The sequence below is a fragment of the Megalops cyprinoides genome, chromosome 16 (assembly GCF_013368585.1).
Source record: "Megalops cyprinoides isolate fMegCyp1 chromosome 16, fMegCyp1.pri, whole genome shotgun sequence".
Classification (NCBI taxonomy): Eukaryota; Metazoa; Chordata; class Actinopteri; order Elopiformes; family Megalopidae; genus Megalops; species Megalops cyprinoides.
In genome coordinates this window covers 23664966-23686194 of record NC_050598.1, presented here as the reverse complement: position 1 = coordinate 23686194, position 21229 = coordinate 23664966, and the positions used below count along the sequence as shown (strand labels likewise).

The following is a 21229-nucleotide window of genomic DNA, read 5'->3' as shown; positions in this document are numbered from 1 at the left end:
TCTTTTGTGTGACTGCCTGCTGCATTACTTGAGTGGAAGGACATTACCTTTTTTACCTACCAAATGCCCCACATCCACTTTGTCCCTGCAGCCTGAACTTAATGTTCTCTGTCCCTCTATTTCAGCTGCGGGACACTAAATCAGCAGACCAAAAGACAACGCTGCTCCACTTCCTGGCAGAGAAATGTGAGGAGAAGTACCCAGAGATCCTGAAGTTTCCCGATGAGCTGGAACACGTGGAGAACGCCAGCAAAGGTGAGTGGTCCAACAGCTGCAAACACCATTTAGGCGCATTACTGCCACCTAGCCCAGAACCTGGTGAAACTGAACTCCAGTGTGCCCAGTGAACTAGCTACAACTCCCAGGTGTTGAAACTACCTGTTCTGGGTTACTAAGTAGCAGTATGACTATATTTAGCAGCAAATCTTCTGTGTGATGTCAGAAGGAGAGCTGCTGTGAAGATGTAAATGCCACTTAAAACTTATTTTTGGTAATACCTTTCAGACAGTGAGCAATAATTTCTTCAAAGAAGTGATAGTCCTATCCCTCAATAAATACCTCTTGAAATTGTATGCATTCATTGCAAAAAGATTCCCCACAAACCTGCAATTTTCTCCACAGCTGTAATCTTCTGGCTATTAAGCTTTGTCTTTACCACAGCTCTGCACTTCATCTTCTGTCTTACATCTCTTTTGTTTTGGCTCCTTTCTGACTCTTTTGTTTTTGGGTTTTTTATGGCAAGTTTATTATCAGTGTTTTTTTGCTGCACATATTTGTACTGGAAATTTCAACATTATGCGAATAATGAAGTTGCCTCTAATTACAATTTGAATAGGTAATTTGCACCAGTTTTCCCTCTTGCATATAGTGGAGGTTCATTATTCGGCTTTTACCCATGCACAGTGTAGGCTCCGTTGAATCAGATCTTAATATTGTGATGTGTTTCCATTACTGCTCTGATCTGATATGATCACATTTCACACTTTAAAGCCTCGAACATTTCACTGGTGTGACCTTGGGATGTTTACTTTCTGCTTCCCTCACAGGTTTGCGAGAGACATTTGACAAATCTTTTATTGGTTTTCTCCCGTGGCACTCCCTTAAACCCCCAACAGTGAGGTTTTTTTTTTATAGATTATGGCTTGATTTAGACCATCCAATGTTTTATGAAGCCGCCCACGAGATTAGAACCAACAAGGTTAGGGAACTTTAATTAGTGCTATTGCATCAGGTGGAATAAAACTTGTCAATAGCCAGGGGGCTCTGAGTCATGCCCTGTAGTATGTGTAAATCTCATATCATCTTCTGCTGCGGGGAAAAGGCTTGATATTTTGGTTGTTGCTATCTTGCATAGTTTCAAGGGTCAATGAATGAATTTTAATGAAACACTGGGGACCTATATCTGTTCCAGGATGGGAATGAGGAAAGGCTTATAGTGATCATGTGTACACAGGATAGGATGAGTTGTCTCACTGTTGGTTTATGTGGTGCCTTAAGTTGGGTAAAGTGCATATGGCAGAACCCGTGGATTGTACAACAAATATCAGAAGAGGTTATATCAAATGTTGGCAGGGAGCTACCAGACTGTCCATTGGGTTTACGTTTGTCTCAAGTGTTTGTCTGGCTTTCGAGCTGAGTTCACTTATACCCCTTTTTGTTGAAGGGAACCTTGGTTGGTTTCTTGGCCTTGAGCTCAGTGGCTTTGCTGATCTGCAATAGGTGATTTAAAATTTGATTGCAGCTGTGCTAACCCCCTTTTCTAGCCTTTGCAGAGATTTGTGGACCCAAATTGTTTCATTGAATGCTTCATTTGATTTTTTAAATATATTTCAGGGCTCTTGACAGTGAAAATAAATTAAGTGAGAACAAACAGAATTACACTGGCTCATCTCACTCCATTTCTTTTTACCGTCAAGACAAGAAAAGTATATATACTATATATATGCGTAAATTTACTTTAATGTGTAGTATTATCAGTTTGGGCATTTTGATAAATTTTCTTCAGTACATTTAATACAGTTTTGTGTGCACAACTCATTCAAAGATAAAAATCACATGAAGGCATCATCAAATGCAGCTTCAGATGGAATATATGAACACACCCTTAGAAAGTGTTTTATTTTGAGGTGACTTATAAATAACTGCCTGTCTTCTTAAAATCCTTGGCACACAAAAAAGCTTATTTATTTATTTTTTTTTTATGATGGATGTCAATGATGTATTAACATGTAATTGCTATTATCAACATCCGTGAAAGCACTTGTTGTTCCGCTTCAAAACTACTTTATCTCGCTGCCTGAGGCATGGACGTGCATTTTAGACCAAGCTGCAGCTTGTCTTGTCTTGCAGACTTCTTTCTTTCAGGAAGTGTTTGGACATGGACCTCTGGGGTTCATTATTTAGAGTAGGCAAATATTCAAGGAAATACTGTGTCTCATGCAGCTGATTGTGTTCAGGTTGAAGAAATAACACATGCTATTATTTAAGGTATTCAGCTGCTTATAGCTGAAATAGAGGAAATAATTGAAAAAAATATATATTGCCAGTTATTGAAATCTTCCTGTCCTGGTACAATAAACTGAAGCAAATGCATATTCATGATATAGATAAGGAAGGGGCAATAGCAGAACTTTTAAAGGTGTACTATTGCAGTACTCTGAACAGGATGATTAAGCAGACGTCAGGATGTTGATTGAATTGGTAAAATGAGATGGAAGCCGTTGGTCTGCGGGACGGCCTTGGAAGAAATTCCCGGCCAGATGAATCTGCTCTGGCTGAGGCAAGACTGGGTTTGCAAATGCATGCAGTGCCACAGGTGTCTCAGCTGGAATTTGGAGTCTGACTCGCCCTCTTAAAGAGCCCTGTGAAGTGCTTTGTTTTAAATACATTTTTCATGTGCGTTCAGTTTCTCCTCGCGCCGTACCAGCCGAGGGACCTCTGTTGTCGCCTCGTCTCATGTTTTATTCCGTTGTTTTTACTCCTTTTTAAGCACGTTTCAGCTGAGGGAAGAACAAGGCTCGCAGTTGCTGCTGTCGAGCTTCACAAAACTTGTCTAATCAGCCTTCTTTCGAGCGGCTGCACCAAGGAGTGTGGCAATGGCAGGCCATGTTCCAGCTCCATACCAGTCTGAGAGAGCTTCTGCACTCATGTAGAACAGCAAAACCCAGATTAATAATTTACCACTACCCGCAAATCTCTTACAAGTGTTCCTTCTCCTGTCAGGTAAATTGGTAAAAGAGCATACGAATATCTTGCTACCTTTACTCGGTACAACAGCTCGTCCTAACCTTGAGCGTTATACAGTTGTCATCCCTTATGCTCTCCTTCTTTTTTTTTCTCATCACTTTATTAACTTCTTTTTTTTTCCCCTCTCCGTCTCTCCTATGCTGAGATAACTTTTTTTTTTTCCTCTCCCCTTATGTGCTCATGCCTGTTGGCTGTTGGAATCAAAGTGCTTTTTTTTCCCTGTCTCTTTACGATGGCATTTCCCTCACTTTATCCCTGTCTCCTCCATCTAAGCATCAGCTCGGCTCCGCAGTGTAATGCAGCGGAACGCCAGGAGCAGCGGAGCGCTGCATCTCTCCTCCAGACTAACCCATTAGAAGGAGCTCTCAGACTCGCTGGGCAGATCGTGTGATAGGTATAGGGTAAATGGTACCCGAATGTAAACCGGCCGCGCTGTGTTTTTTTCGTGATCTCCGGAAGAAAATTCTTTTCTTCGCTCTGCTAAGGGTTCCCTTCTCGCAGGCGCGTCCTGTTTGCCGGGAAGTGTCATGCCATCACACCAAATGTGTGTGACTTAGGAAATGCTGTTGGAAACAACAGATGTGCACAATCGTCTGTGTCAATAGCCAAGGGGAGAGACTGGCGGACTTAAGGTGGAGTCGCGTGCTGATTAAATCACAGCTCCAGCTAGAAAAGGTGGTTGGTGTCGGCACACTTAATATACCTGATTGAAAAAGTTAATCAGTCTTGGCTCATTTGCTCAAGGAGGTCTTTGGCATTCTTTGGCTCTTAGATTGCTTAGATTCCCCAAAGCCCACTACAGCGAGCCTCTCTGGCAATCCTTAACCTCTGGATCTTTACAAAGGGAATACAAGGCAGACAAAGGACTTTAAGTCCTCCTTCTGTCTGCTTTATTGCAGGCTGACCTACCTTAATCACTTTATATTGCATTACGCCCACTGCTTTCCCCATGTTAATTGCCTCGTATCATTTCCATGTAATGTTAATGCTCAGCTATTATCATGACAAATCCAAATTGAAAAGAAAGTTAATTGTTAATCAATAATAACTAGATTATTTCACTGACCACTCTAAGCCGAGCTCTTTGGCATATGCTTGAGATCATTATGTGATTGTGTGAGGAGCCCTTTTAACCCCTTTCATTTTCATTAGATTTTGCTTGTGTCTGATAAATTACGGAAATTCTGTATTGATTTGATATTCAGTTTTTTATGTATGAATAAGAACTAATTTTTTGTTTTTAAGAAGTAACTGTTATGTATTTACTGACAGAAAAATTAGCAATATAATTACTGACTGAATACTGTATGTGAAGTAATGGACTTTGAATGTCTTTGTGTGAGGTACTGGTGTCAAAATAGAAGGGAGTTGAAATTCCACTGACAGGCAGAGATCAGGGACATTGAACCCCCACCCTGTTTAAAACAGTGGTCCCAGGTGTAGGTGCAGACTGAGGACTCATATTGCAGCCATTAAAGTTCATCTACATCAAGGCCAGTTGTAATTACAGTCTGTGGGGGTCCCCCCCATGAGAGGCCAAAACGGAAATCTGCTGAATCTCAAGGAAGGACTGGTGCAAGGGGAATGACCATGAAATCTGAGCCATCATTCAAGACTTTTTGTTTATTTATTTGTCCACTTTCCCCATCACTTTCTCACTTTTAGGCCTAGAGAACCATCCCCCCCCCCCGCCCCCTGCAGAACATGGTTCAGGCCAAGTTGAACACCATGTACCGAAGTTTATCTTCTGCCCACACCCTCAAGAAAACGCATGAACTCACCAGAACCACATGAACATGCATATACATCCCCACAGTGCATTCTGCACAGCTCTGCACATGCACGCTACACAAATGAAGAAGGAGGGCGTCTCCTCTTTTTGGCTGCAGAATGGATTAGGCTTTGTTATGCATTGATTATCTGCTGTAGGGGGAACATATTTTACTTGTGAAGTCGTTACATTGCACACGATAGCACACTGTTGACATTTTTACAGTCGTGAATTTCAACACAAAAATTGTGTTGAAATTTAATTCTATAAATAAGCATACATAAGTATACATAAGTCTATAAATAAGTATATATTTACATTTACATTAAGTATACAGATGTATTACTTCATGGGTTAAGGTTGTTTCATCTTTGCTTTCAACCAAAAAGCCATTTTGCAAAGGATTGCTTTCCTCAAATAAGGATTGAATATTCTGTATGACAAAGCTCAGTTGCTCTTTTTTGGCCCATCACAGATAAAGTATAGATTTTGATTAGCATGGATTTAACAGCAGGGCTTTGATTCAGTTTGAGACATTACCACTTTTAAAATATGCCTCATCTGTAGGCATGAACTAAAAATCAATGAAACACTTTTCAGCTCATTTGTTTGTGCCCAGAACTGCCAGCTTTGCCTCAAAGTACTTGCTGACACACACCTTCAGAAACTAGCACTGAACTTCTGTGAAGCTAGAGCAGCAGTGATCCATAATATCCATGGCTGTATTTAATGAAATATGGCACACCCAAACCTACCTCCCCATATGACCGCCGTGTTATTTTTTTATGTTAAAATAAAAAGACAATCTGAATAATGTACTCATATTCCCTCAATTACATTTACCCTTTGGGTAATATTCTGGGTGCAAAACTTGTGGCTAGACATAAACAGAATAACACTGCCCAAAAAAGATAATGTACTGTTGTAATTTTACTGGCTCAGAGTTGTTTGTTCACAGATGCCATGAAGAGCAGTCAGGAAGAGCAGGGTGTGTGTGTGTGTGTGTGTGTCTGTGTCTGTGTCTGTGTCTGTGTGTTTCTCTGTCTCGATGAGAGCAAAGGGTAGGTAGGAAGGTTGTTTGCTGTGACCTCAGACTCCTCTGATGTCCCGCAGAGCAGCATGAATGGCATTTGTGCTGAGCAGACCGTTCGGGGAATCCCGTTCCAGCCGCTCGGCCTCCTGCCACCGCTCTGATGCTTAGCTTTCTGAAATGATAATTAAAGATTGGTGATTTCCCTCAGGTAAATGGGAGTACAGGGAAAGATCAGGAGATCGCAGTAATGTATCAGGGAACAGAACACACTGAAAATATATACATTGTTAGTTAAGCTCTAAATGGGGTCAGGTTGAGCGTTGCTGTCGGCACTCTCTGTTCCCTGTCTGATGTGGGACGTCGGAATCACAACCCGAGGGATATTAGCCAATCAAATTTCTGCAAGATTCCTTTTCATTGCTGCAGGGACAGCTGTACTATACCTATTCTCATGAAGCTGATTAAGTTCAAATATATATTTTGAGAATGTGCCTGAACATTTCCCTTGACTTGTATTTTTGTTTTTAAAACATCACTTGAGAACATTGATTGTGATGAGCCGAAGTATATGAGGATAACACCTGTATAAATCTCTCACCCTTTCGAACATAAAACTGAAATGTTCACCATTCACATTTAATTTGATTTTGGGATTAGTTGGACACATACTTTGAAAACCAGTGTTTTTATAGCCCTGGCCCTCTGGAAATAGGGGCCACAGAGCCCTGGGTGTGGTGTCATTGCCCAGCTTTGCCTTGTTAAATCTCCATAAGCGATGAATGGGACGATTCTTGACAATGAGAGCCAAGCCCTGTGTGGTGATTCCACTCAATCAAAACTGCAGCGACAGTCCGTCTTGAGAATATGGGGAAAGAGGAAATATAGCACAAATGTTCTCATAAATCTATTTAGTGTAAGGCATCGCCAAGGGCAAAGTAGTTTGGAGTCTGGGTGAAGGAAAAGGGAGTGAGAGAAAAAGTTGAACTCAAAGGATATTAATGTCGTCATGAATATATCTATTATCCACGCTCGTTCAGGGCCACTGCAGCATAATGAAGTACTGCCACCCAATGCACATTTCCCATTTAAACACACAGTTTTCATGCCTCCTGGGTACATTTTGTAGCCCAAATGTCTCTCTCTGGTTGAAAACAAAAACAAGTACACACACAGGGAAAGGAATAAAAATTGGAAGGGAGAGGCTAAGCCAGGACTGGGAAGAAGATCCCTCCCTACATTCACTGAATCTAGTTTGCTCACGCCACTAAAATGAGATCACGTGATTGGCTGAATTGCCTTCGTGCACTGGGTGTGGGGAAAGAAGATGTGATTTGTTTGTTGTGTGGAGCTTTGGGTGAAGTTGCTCGGTGGTTTGCTTTGTGACACAGGGATTGACAGATAGAGAAAGCAGTGCAGACTTCTTGTGACTCGGTGGGAGAGACACCAGACTGTTTTGACATCCAGGATTGTGGCTTTTTTTTTGATTTCCCTAATTCCCATTCCAGTAAATGCCGGAGATTGTACTTTTGATGTCTGCAGTGCTCCAAAGGCTAATGAAATTCCTTTTCTTCCTTTCCCTACGTTATGGTGATTGATAAGAACGTTAAGAATCTTACAGTGAGCAGTGCAAAATCAGATTTACATTCGTATGACTTGTGCATGGTATTGCATGTGCCTTACATTAATCATGTCTTGTCATACCCAGACATTGTTTTATGAACTCAGCATGTGATGCTATGTTGTGCCATAAGTATTTTAAAAGTGTTTTTGGTCTTGATCTGTCTTCCTCTCTCCTGGCTTTTTTTTGGTGTGTTCTACTTCTGCCCTGAAATTTTCCAGCTGTCACACCTGAAGAATATATTCTCCTCTCAGATCAATCCATGGAGATGTGCCCTACATTTCTTTCAATCTTTTTTTTCTTGTTAAAAAAATGTCCGCCTTATCTCTGCTTCACATACATGCATGCAAAATACGCCTGGATTAAGAAGCTGTGGGCTCCGTTTATTGAGGTCTTTGCACCAAAGGGGAATTTTGGCGGTTTAAATTAAAGGCAAATAAAATGTAGTAAATGTCCTTTCCTGCACACTGCAATAAAAGTTGATCTTGACGAAGGAAAAAAAAAATCGAAATGTCAGTCAAATTCAATAGTTCAAAAGTTGCAAATGCAGGAGAGAAAAATAAAATAAATACTGGCTAAAGTTTTAGGTAGAGAAAAAAAAAAAACACTTGACATCTCCCCGATCTTGGCGATTGTGCTTTCGTAGGACCTTTTCAGAAGGCTCCACAAACAGTGAAATGTCTGAAAAATAGACATATTTAGGACATTCTGTGAGGAATTATTTATTTCTAGAAGAACTTTCAGAAATGATGCACTCTCCTGTTACTTTTGTTCCTTATTTTCTTTTGCTCAAAGTGGAAAAAAAAAACAACCTAAGCCTATGGACCCTGTTTGAAAGCTCACAGTGTGAAATGTAATCAATTTTACTGAAAAAAGAATATATGTAACATAAAAATAAACTGTGCTAGACAAATTATCACACAGCATAATATACAGTACACACATACATATGGGGGTATCTCAATGTACAATTTATACTATAGTATTATGTATCATTCATGGCGGAATCTGATGTTTTCTTTTTAAAATGTTTGTGTTTTGAATTTATGTCAATACTCTCTGTTATACTGCATCTCTGCCAGTGGGATAACAGATCTCAGGATGTGGGATATTACATAGACTGACAGGGAATATGTTGTTTGTTTTGTTTCTTTTTGTTTCTTTCAACAATTTGTTTAAACCTGTGGAAACTTTCAAACTCCAGGCACTCAGTAATAACCTTATCCTGTTTTCTTGGATGGTACCGAGTGAGACGTGGTGAGGACCGGATGCCTCATATATATTGGTAGAGCCGGTTGCCTCCAGTGTGACTTCCCATGGCAGGGCAAGAAGTCCAGTTGCTCCAATCCATGTGTGGGTGCACACGCTTGTATAAACATTTGAAAACCCATATGAAATACAAGAGATTAATTCAGGGATGAAGTGGTGGAAGATTCTCCTCAAGTGCATTTTTAAATGAAGTAAAATTGTATGCGTGTCAAAAGATTTGGCTGAGGGGTACCATGTAAGTAACATTATAAAAGCCATGAGTTCTGACAGTAAAGTCCTGAGAATGTGGTGACGTCACGTGTGATTTTGTGTTCTGAACATTTTAAACTGAAAGAAAGTGACACGAGGGGCACAGCGGGGACAATAGAGACAGCTGTCTAAGAGCGCAAAATATAGCGCTTTTCAGTATGAAGATGTGCTCCTGCGAGGTCAGGAATACCTCCAAAAGGAGCCTGTGATGTCCTTCACATATTGTACTTCTGTTCATTTCCATTCCATATATTTTACAATACCACTGTCATTTACTCACCCATTTGGTCTTCCTTGAAATTAAAGGGGACTGACTCATTTTATAATTTGCTTCTTTTTCAGAACTGACAATACACCATTTTACAGCTATATAAAAAACTACAGCAGGAAAAAGGAAACAACTCATCCAAAAGATAGCATCTTGTAAAACTGTAGACTGTTTTGGACAGAGTGGTAGCTAATAAATGTAGCAGTTTGCCTGAATAGATTAAACAAGAACATTGTAGTGAAAATTGTAGTAAAAGAAATTGTAGTGCTACAGTAACACAGCAATTTGGAAGCTTTTGTTTTCTCTCTTTCTGTTTTATTATATGTTTGTGTATGGTTTCATGGGGGTTAATGCAGCTTCAGGACCACCAGGTGGAGGGGACATCTTTCCAGAAACAACCTGGCCCTTGTCTGGCAGTACTGTTCCAGCAGAGTAAGGCTTTGCTGAAATCCCTGTTCTGTGGGTGATAACAGAATTCAGGTCATCTGCATGAGGAAAGAATTTGATTTATTTATCGTACGGGGTGAGAGCATGTAGAATGTTCCAGCACTGTTGCTAACTCACTAAAGTGTATGTTGTGTACAGTGTTTGACTGAAACTGCAGTCCTCTCTCACTCCATTCCCTTGAATGAAGAGGGACTTGTTCCCTTTGTACATTGATTTAATTGTGAAATATTCTTTATTGCCTACACCAGTTTCACTGATTATATAGAAAAATTATTTAAATGTGACTGAAAGCTTTCTGGAAATCTTCACTCCATCCCTTGCACCTAGTAGTTGCCAGCAGATGAGCACATTTCCTTGTGACTGGAAATAGCAAATGTCTGCTTCAAGTGTGGGGAACTAATTTCATTAAAGTAAGGGGATTTTGGGAAAAAAAAAAGTATGTGTGGAGCAAGATGTTCTATGCTGTGCACCTCAATTGTTACCTTTTGCCAAATGCTGTTTCTAGCCAATCTAACTGGTCTTATTGAGTTTGTCAGATTTAAACAAAATTATTTGTCTGATGAGTAATGAGTGAACACATCTCTACTGCACCATGTTTCTTGTAGAATAATACTTGCATCATTGATTTTTCTGAGAAGGTCTGTGTTTTTGCTGTTTAGTCCAGAATACTGTGGCTGGTCTTCAAGGGGTTCTTGGAGTGGGTATAAGGGTACAAGGGTGGAGCCCACAGTAGCTAGGCCTGTGGTGGTGGCTGTGATGGCTGCTTCTCTGAGCGCAGCATGGCTGTTGTACCTTTATCCTTCTAAGATAACTGGTGTCCTGGAAATCACTTACAAATTGTTCCCGACTGGCTTCATAACCCTGGATAAGTACTGTTCCATTGTGATAAATGTTAATGTTAAAATCGGGGGCATCACGATCATTGTTATTTTCTGTTATGTACAGCTGTCCTCCCTTGGAAATGCACCCCATATTCAGCCCCTTCTGTGTTGTGCAGAATGCTGTCTGCCAAGAATTGAGGTGCTCTGTCTAAAAGAGTGGGTGTGTTTTGGTCTCCCTATTATTCACAGGCTAATAGCCTCCTATAATACAGGCTAATGTTTGCCCTCCAAATCTCAGAGAACTCCCTCAGTAACTAGGCCTTTTTTCTCCTTATGCTTGTGGCATCCTCAGGGTATCAAATTACAGGGCTAATCTCTCCCCTCTTGCCCCTCTGCTGATAAAAGTATCCACATCCATTAAGAAAGAAAAAAAAATGTAAGCCTGCCCTTAAAGTAACTGAAAGTTGACCAATTTTCTTTCCTTATGTTATTGTCATAAAAGGCCAAATAAAGGACCTAATTAAAGGTAGGCCTTCAATGAAAGGCTTACATTTAATTTCACTTTTAACTAGTCATCTTCTTCTGTACCTCCTCTTTAATTATAATCATCTGAACTTGTTGAAGGTTTTTTGGATTATTATGTCTCTTCAATAATATGTACATTTTTTTTTTTTTTTTGCTCAGCAACTCCATTTCAGGTGGTTTTCAGTTCTGTTTTATTTTTCTTTGTAGTGAATATGTGAACTGCATATGAAGTTTATTTTATGTTTGTGTGTGTGTGTGTGTGTGTGTGTGTGTGTGTGTGTGTGTGTGTGTGTGTGTGTGTGTGTGTGTTTGTGTGTGTGCGTGCGTGTGTATGTGTGTGTATGTATACACTATTTAAATAAAAGTAGCATTAGGATAACATTATCATGCTGTTTCTAAACAGTGTCCTTTTCTATTAAACTGTAGTTGTGTAAGGCTATGAAATGGGAAATGCTTATGCATGTCTAGCTTTTTTTACGCAGTGATTTTGAGCTAAGGGACCAATTGCTCATACTCTTACATTATCAGTCTTTCCATCCTGTTTCCCAGTGAATCGGAGTCATAATATCTTTCAAGTGCCTTTTTTTCTCTTGGGCCCTAGTCTTTTCGATAACACATCTAAAATAATTTCAAAGAAAACTTTGAACAAAAGCTTTGAAGGAAGTCCTCCAAGAAAAAAACAAAAGATGGGTGTCGTTGTGAATCAGTTTAATGTCAGTTAAAAAAAATCATGGTGTTTCCTTAGCAACAAACAGGCTTGAGAACCCTTGGCCAGATTTTACTCCCCGAATTCACCATGGATGGGTAATAAAGGGTATAATAATGCAAAATGAAAATGATCACATAATAAGCTTCAAAACATAAAATAAGAGATAAAGTACTTATAATTGCATGAATAAGATGAGACACCTGTCCTCTCTTCTCTCAGCGGGATTATTAAAGGATTTGATGAATGGCTGACTGTTCACCCGTTTTTATTACTTTTCCTTCAGTTGCCCTGGGAGGAAACACTTTCCAGGTAAAATGGCCAGTGGGAATTGGTTCGGAAGGTAGAATACAGGCCTGTAGTATAGAGGGGTCATGTGTAACTGGTAGTTCTATGGGCTGGGCTGGACAGACACCATTTTATTTAGCATTTACCTGATGAGATATTTCTGTAGACTGGCCCATGGATTTGCTGTAATTCTTCTTTTTTATTTCAGGCCAAAAGGAAAAGAACAATTAATGAGTACAGTAGAACAGTTTTAATTAAGGTCCAGTGACTCTTCCCTGTGCTGCTCTAGCCTCCAGTACACAGAGACCACAAAATGCAGAATGATGACCTTGGCTTAAGACAGTTGACTGTGTGTGTGTGTGTGTGTGTGTGTGTGTGTGTGTGTGTGTGTGTGCGCATGCGCACATTATTTTGCTATTTGTACATTATTTCCAACATTTAAAAACAATGTTCTCATTTACAGTCAGCATCAACATGATAGTCATCTTGCGGCCATGTTATTTCATGTAGCAAGATTTAGAGAAAGCACATCCAAAGGATCATGTAGACCAGCATTTCCCAAACCTCTCCTGGAGGACCCCTTTTCCTGCATGTTTTAGATCCAACACAGCTGGAGCAGGGAGAGATCTAAAATATGCAGGACAAGGGGTCCTCCAGGAGAGGTTTGGGAAACGCTGACATCGACTGCTTTTTTTTTTATCTCAGTAGACTATCATTCCTTGCAATTTAAATACACATCTGTATGTAGACTGTGTGTACCAGAATAGAAGTGAATCAGTGGTTCACAAGGAGTTGTCATGACAAGTGTTTGACACTTGAGGTATTTGAGAGAAGAAGAATGTATTCATGGTGTTTTAAGTCTTTAAAATCTATTGTTTTTTAATATGAGGAAGTTGACAGTTGGAAAGTTTAAGTTTGCAAGTTTAAGTTTTGCTTTTAAACATTTATATTATGAAATATAAAGGAGTGCACGAAGAAGTGAAAAATAAGATCTTAGAGGTAAAGCTGGAGCACAAGAATGATTGATTAGCTGTAGGTATGGTCTCGATGTGGTATTCTTGCAGATGGGATGTTTTTGTGATCTAAAACAGCAAACTTATTTAACTTATTATTAAACTTATTTTTTGAACGAATACCATTACATGTACCAGAATTGATTCTTTGAGTAGACCGCAGAATTTTCATGCACTTTAAAATTCAGAAACTTGTACGAAGAAATTTTGTAGGATCAGAAGAGAGTTTCCTTCCCAAGAACATTTGGCATTAAGCAGTGAATTACAGATAATAGTACTCTCTCTAAACAGCATTGTTAAGATGTCGAACCGCTTACTCAACAACAGCGATATAGAGTGAAATGAACTCATGGTCTCTGTGAGTAAACTGAACGAAAAAACCAGCGGAAACATTGCATCTTCCAGAGGGAAATTCAGGACCCCTGCAAAACAGCATTGCCTTCCCAGGGATTAAGCCTTCATTGTCAAAACCTTTTAGTCCAGATTAAATGCAAAGGAAAAAAAATCTGCCAAATCCATTGAACACCCAGTGCCTCACCATCAATCAACCTTAAGCTTTTCAGGTTCAATTAATGCATTTATGCATTAATCATCACGCCTTTGTTCCACAACAGTGAACGAGGTCCGTGGTTTAGAATCCATCCTTTCTCGTCTTTGTTTAAAGAGTCATTTCATCTGTTGAATGAGATTGACAGAGCATACCTGTGTCACCCAAGGCTGAGTTCTGGCTGCGTAGGTGGTGGAGGCGCCCTGACAGTGTGCCGCTCTAACATCCCAGATTCCGCCTTGATCCCTTTCGACAGTCTGTGCAGGTTTGTGTGGGCAAAATTAACGGCTGCGTTTAACGGGCTGCCCAGCTGATTTAAAGACATGACTGTTGCAAAGTTCGGTGCAGTAGGTTAATTTACCTCTCGCGTAAACAATCAAGCCATTTTTTTGTTTTTTTTTGACTTGGCATTGGAAGAGGATGTGGAACTGGAATCAAACTGGAAATCTGGATTAAACTTGTAGAGTGTTGCCCCATCCCTGTGGTCGATTTGCACTTGGTCCCTACTCTGTTCAAACAGTGCCAGAGGCAAGGTTTCAGAGCCTTCACAGAAGGTAATGGAAGACCTTACACACTTGTATGGATCAGCGTTATTCCTTCACCTGCTAGCGTGTATTCATTTTGCATACCACACACCCATTTTTAGGTCAAAATACGTGAGAAATAAAGCATATAAAAATCTGTGCCAACCTGGCAAGACTGACAGGGAATGGAAAGGAGTGAGGAGTTTCCTCATTTATTCACATGCAGGCAGCATTGCTGCCAGATTCTCCCCCTGTCACAAATTTAGCATAATGTAATCTGAGTTTTATTTATACCCGTTCACCTATTAGCATCACAACATGTCATGCCACAGTCAATTCTTCCCCTTACCACAGGTCTGGGATCAGATTGCCCACCCCCAGTACTGATTTCAGCTATTGAAGATGGTGATTAAAGGTGGTTATGTCCCGTTCACACTAACAGATTTCATGCATAGCAATAAGTTAGGAGGCAGCAGACAGGCGTGAGTGTGAACCCAAAAGTAATTAGCATGTGGCTCCTTCTTGTCAGGCACTGCCAGTGTCTTGTGGGATGGTAGGAATAGATCTCGGCTGTGGTCCCAGTCCACATCTCTGTGTACTGTCGTCTTGAAAGGCATGACAGGACCCACAAATGATTACCTCCTTCACTGGATGCCTTAGCATTTGATTACTATGTTAATGTGGAGCAATGCACTAAATAATGCCAAGCATGAAAGTACCTTCACTGTGTAAACACCTGACTGAGCTGTTCTTTTGTCACTACCAAGCCAAAGTAGGAGTGAATTAACAAAGTAACACAGAAATGAGAAAGTATAGAGAGCTTCATTTGGCTTGCAGTACTTACTTACGGTTTCACTCTTAAGACATGCATCCTTTAACACAGCTAGAGGTGACAGAGCAACAGATGCCATCTTGTACTAGATCAAGTGAGCATTGTTGTTGCAACTTGGTCCTTTGTAAACAAAATAGCTGAAATTGATAAAGAGGCCATTCATTAAATAAATATTGACACCTTGAACAGAATAGGTAATGTGATTTAATCAGATAAAATAAAGGGAAGTGTCAGGATCTTGTGTATTTTGCATTTTTGGGTGAGCACACCATTGTAAACGTGTGTCTTATGCGAACCACGCAAAGTCAACCTCTTATGAGGCTCAAAGAAAGCGTGCTCAAGCTTATTAGTAACTTAATTAAGCACAGTCACAGTTTGGCAGTTACTGCATCTTTAAGAAAAGTATGCTATTTATTCAGTTATTCTGCTTTGTAAAGTCATTACAAGATAACTTTCTACCTTTTATGGATGTCTTGATACATATTTTATTGAATTGCATATGCTTTATTTTTTGGTTGATGATGATGAGTTCTATTAGCAGGTCCTGAAACAAATTTTCAGGTTATTTCATGCTGGTCATTTTTATATATAAATCTAATTAGATGTGTTTGTGTTCCATCAAGTTTTCCGTCATGTTCACAAACCTGGATGTGCTGGGAGACAAAGCTCCTTCTATAGTCAGGTCTGTGACACTCAGCATAAAATGTCAGTCTTTACTTTGAAACAGATATTAGCCATGCCAACATATGCACTTCATTTCCTCCAAAAACAGATGACAGGATGTTTTGGGAGTGGAGGAGTGGGCTGGAACCCCCCCCAGGCCTCACAGATATTTGTGGGTTGATTCAGACTAACTTATTCTCTGAAGCAGGATGTCCTGCTAGGTAACCAAAGCTTTACCAGGAGAATGAACACTTGTCAGGAGGAATATGAGGAGCAGGAAGCTGACCTGTCTGACTTCTTTGATAATAAGATGAGTGATGTGGTCTTTGTGCCCCCACCCCCCCCCCCCCCCAACCCCCCACCCCCCTAACCCCCCACCCCCCTTTTTGGAAGACAGAAGCATTAGGAGACAGGGAGGCACCCTTCCCTCCTCCTTCTGTGAACTCTCTTCTTTAAAAGTTGCTTTTAGCCTTGCTGGTATGGATACAGACAGAGATGGAGACATGCGGAGAATCTTGCTACCCCGGTTAGCACTGCGCTCCGCTCTCTGACAGCAGATTTCTATGAAAGTTGACAATTCCACTGGAAATGAGAGTAATGCTGTTTGCCAGACTAGACACACGTCCTGTCACAGTTGAACATTTCTAATGCCAGGACTGTTTGGCAGGCTGAGGTGGACAAGGAACCTTTTTATTTAAAACAAAAAAAAAAATGTAGTTGTGCTTCTTATTGTGCCACCAAGGCTTTTTCATGGCTGGAGATACACACAGCTCTGAGGAACCCTTCATCTTGTTCAATGGACGCTGCTCTATTCCATATTTGCAAGACCAGTGCCAGATACCACCTGCACTGACTTGCCTAAAACTGCACTTTTTTAATTTTGCATGTTTTCCCCTAATAAAAGATATGAAACAAAAAAAACTCAGATTTCTAGTTTGTAAATATGGGTGGGTCTTTAACTCCAGAGAGAGGAGATTTGAGTCTTAACATGCTGCTGCTGTCAGAAAAACTGCTAGTTTAAAGCGAGGCTGAATATACAACTGCTCCCCCCCTGCACCTTCTCCAAATCTTTTGGATGTTTGCAGCCGACAAACAACTAGTGCTTGAATCAGAGACTTCACTTGATGTGACAAATCTCAGAGAAGTGTTGTCTGGGGGCCAACGAGAGAAGCAACAATGAAAAGAAAGGAAAATAAATACATAAACAAAGATGATAAATCTTTGAATGGCTTGCTTGACTGAACCATTCCCCCGTTGAACTTTACAGAGTTTATTTTTAAACTGAACCCGCAAAAAAAAAAGCTTTTAAAAAGCACTGCAAACAGCTATCAGAAGTTTTTATGGTGTAAGCACTGGAGGGTGGTCTCCTCGTGCTCAGCGCAGCCTTGATCACCTACTGCTGGGGAATCAGCCTGATAGCATGTGGCACTTGTAAACAGAAAACAGCGCTAGCTGTGATAGACACACAGCACAGAGTAAGCATGAAACAACACCTTTGGATTTACAGTATGGCTTTTAAAAGGTGACATGTAAGCCTTGCTACGAGAAACAATTAAAAGAATAAACACATTGCACCTGTCTGTCACCATTACCTGTCACCTGGAGGATGTGCTCGTACAGATGCGGGCGAAAACAATAGCACGCGTTCTCTTTTGTCGTTTTCACAGCTGAGGTAACCCCCTCGCCCCTGTGAAGTCAGGTCAGCGCGTCTGCAGTGGCTTCGCTAAGTCGTGACTGTCCCGCAGATCTAATTTCACCTTGCAAGCCTTGATGTGTGTTGGTGTTGTTGTGTGTGAGCAGCTGCAGTACGCAAGCCTACCAGCCAGGGGTGATCTGCCCAGTTGAGTTAAACAAGCTCTGACTGCTCCTTAGAACTGTACTACTTTTCAATGACTTGTGTTATTTCCAGAAACAGCAAATATCCTTCCTATTGCTTGCATGCAAAGAGTGATCCTGTAATTATCTCATCCATGCATTTGTCCTTTGTTATGCTATCAAAATAGAGAATTAAAATTTGAAGTGTATGAATTTTACAGTATGTGCCTGCAGCCAGTACTAAAGACAGCATTGTGTTGTGCAGGCAGGACATTTGTATTTTATTCTTTTTTTTTGCAGGTAGCATGTGGTTGCACTGTCATGTCTTCACTGTCCTTTGAATACTGGAATCACATATGTGAATGATGTTCCTCTCAAGTTGGGAAATATCTCGATGTGGAGAAGTACAATGTAGTATACAGGTGTCAGAATTGTGTCTGTCTAGGAAAATTTTATGTTGTGTAAGCAATTGATTCTTTCTTTCAGTTGCGGACAGCGGACAAAATGGATGTTTATTTTTTTCTTCATTTCTTTTTATGTAACCAAGTAATGTCCACAGATGAACTCTAACGTGCAACAAAACATGTGAATGCAGTGTTTTTAGTGTACGCATGTGAATTGGTTGTGCTGTTTGAGTTTGCCATGGCGCAACTGATGTTCCAAAGAAATTATTTCAAACATAAATTAGTAACTCACATTAATGATTTTTTTTTTAGTGTTTTGGTGATAATTAGTGCTTTTGAGGCTACAAAGTGCTGTCTTCATCGTCATTGCCTTACTGGTTCACAATCTTTTTCTGCCTCCTTTTTTCTTCATTATGTTCTGTCTCTGTTTTTTGCAATTGTACACAGTGTAGACTGTGGAATTCCCAGTTTCTCAACTGCATCTTTGGTTCTATTGGTTCTAAGGAGGCGGCACTTTTATAGCAGAAAGTCTGTTATTTTTTCACTCATGTGTGACTGACATCCAGGCACTTAGATAAACTCTGAAAGGGTTTTTTACACTAATGTGCTGTTGCATTTGGTTAAGTGTCATATTACAAGTTGTGAGGGAATCCAAAACATAAGTGGATGACTTCACTCTTACAAACAGAATTTATAAACTGCCTTATAACTATATTGTCTGTGTTTTTGAGCACAATATGCAGTTAATTCTTGAATTGCAATAAATTGCATAAAGTGCAGTGTAATTGGACAAAGAAGATAAAGTGACAGATGTTGTGGTATATAGCATAGCTTTACAGTGACACAGTAGGCCTCAGATTGCTCAGATTACAAGCGCAGTGTGTGTTTTACCTTGTGTAAAAAGTAAGGTACAACTTTACTACAGTAGAGCATTAAATTAAGCCTTTTAGAGTCAACTCCTACATCATGATTACATGCTATTTTCTCCCTGTCCACACGCAGAGTCTTTCATTCAGCTCAAGCTTAATTATGGCAACATCACAATTGCTTTATGTTGGTAGAGTCTGCACAATAATCATTTTTTAAAATGTTCAGATGTAAACACTGTTGTGCATTTTGTGTGGTATGTTCAAGGGTTTAGTTAGTCCCAGATTATGAATTGATTGGTTGATTTATTGATTTATTCATGAGCTGATTCATTGTTATCAAGAAACATCAGGCTGCTGAATGCCTGTATGTAGTCATTTATTTGAGAAACCTTGAGTTTTTAATGGTGAAGTTGAGTTGGCAAATTTGTACTTTTTTATGCTGAGGCATTCTGTTGATAAATAAATGTGTAGCAGGCATTCATGGTGCTGAAAATGAAAAGCTTGTTGTAAATGAAACAGTCAGTAATCAGGGCATTATGTGCTAATGAGTTTTTAAAAATCAGTGTATACAAAAAAGAAAGATAAAACATTGCAAAAAAACAAAAAAAAAAAACAGCAACACATTTCATTAAAAATGAAAAAATGGATGGATTCAAGCCTTTGAAAGTCCATACAAAGGACTGACCTTTTATAGCTCGACCTTTGAATTCTCTCCTTGTTTTTCTTCCAAATAAATCGTGGAGGTTTTCCATATATGTATATCTGCGAGCACTGCAAGATAAGAGTCGGCCTTATTGACAGACTTTCTGTAGTTGCGTGCACAAGGTGAGGGTGACAAGAGCATATGTAACACATAATGCACGCAGGCGGTGACCTGAATTTTGGCTGAGAAAAAAAAACAGAATTATGGTACAATTGTCTGTGCTTAGTCCTTTGTATGGGCTCGCAACAAAAGTGTTTGCAGCTTCAGTTCTTCCTTTTTGTCATATTTTTTTAATAAACTCAACAATTGCAGATTTTTTTTCTCTTTTTTTTTAAAAAATGATTTCAGCATTGTAATGGGCGAGAGTTTACATGGTGCCCAGTTGTTTTTAGAGCAGTATTCAGGGCGTTTGTGCTCCATATGCCTATGAAAGTGAAAATTCACAGAGTCCTGCCGTTGAACACAATATTCTTTATATTTCATGATAAAGCACCTCTGTAAAGCATAATTGAGCAACTGTCAGTGAAAAACGGTATTACCTTGGTGTCAAGCCACTCACACTCTCTGTTGGGTGGAAAGCAGTTCCTTTTTCTTTGTATCACAGATTGTTTTTTTCACTAAATTGATGTCCTATAGAAGGCATTGCAATTGTCCATTGTGAGAAAAAAAAGTTTTATTGGTTGTCTCCGTTTGGTACGGTAGTTATCAGCTGGCATTGATTTTCAAGCAAAGTAGTATATACTTTTGTAAGCTGTCAGCCCTTAATTTGCCTTTGTGTGTAGCTTTTTTGGTAAACAAATAATTAAAGTGTGCCAGATGTAAGACTGGAGATTGGAACACATCCCTGTTGCTTTCCCAGATGTATTCAGTATGGGGGCATATCAACCCATCCCAGCCTAGTAGCATACAAATCCTGGCCTCCTGTGGTCGCCCAGCAGAGTCACTCAGGGCCTGAGGCAGGCCACAGCTTTGGCAGAAGGGCAAGGGGAGGGGGACAGGTTTGGCCACCGTTGAATGAATCTGCTTCACAGAAGTTATGCACAGCTGCTTTTTCATGGTGTCAGAGTACCTTTGTGGGAGGTCATAAGACACGGGGTCTCCACAATCTCTGTGGTTAAGATGAGTGGGTGTGTAACAGTGTATAAGGTGTTTGCTGGTAGGGGTGTGGTCTTGCAAAGCGTGCAATTAGGACTCAGATGCTGTAATCATGCATGGGGTACTAGTAGCTTTTTCGACAGAAGTGCTGTTGTCACACTGACAGCCCTTGGGAGGAGGGTTAGATTGTCTACTGACCGCCTGGGACTTAGAGGATGTTTTGACAGGGAGAATGTGTGCAACTGCCACAGCAAGGGAATCTGATAGCCAAGATAATGAGATTTGTCATAGGAACGTGTTGGAAATTGAGTTTTTCTCTGGGTGATCCCTGTACGCCAGAGATAAGCCCCTATTGTGCTGTTACAATGATAGGTGCAAGTGGTCATAATATGAGCTGAAGAAAAGGGGTGGTGGGTTTCTGGCAAAAAAGAGAGGTGTGCATGTACATGACTTTCTTATAATAGTATTGCAGCTCAAGAAGTCTTTTGCTTTGCAGGACCCCTTTCGCCTCAAGCCTTTGAAG

At 40.2% G+C, this 21229-nt stretch overlaps 1 protein-coding gene across 2 annotated transcripts in view; it reads left to right on the top strand.

Annotated features, from left to right (window-relative positions):
• Window positions 1-21229, top strand: part of diaph2 (diaphanous-related formin 2) — a 397085-nt gene that overhangs the window by 255086 nt on the left and 120770 nt on the right. For both annotated transcript variants that reach the window (XM_036548047.1, XM_036548046.1), the window contains one exon: window positions 126-255. In XM_036548047.1, coding sequence (XP_036403940.1) covers window positions 126-255 — 130 coding nt within the window. The remainder of the gene's footprint in view (window positions 1-125; window positions 256-21229) is intronic.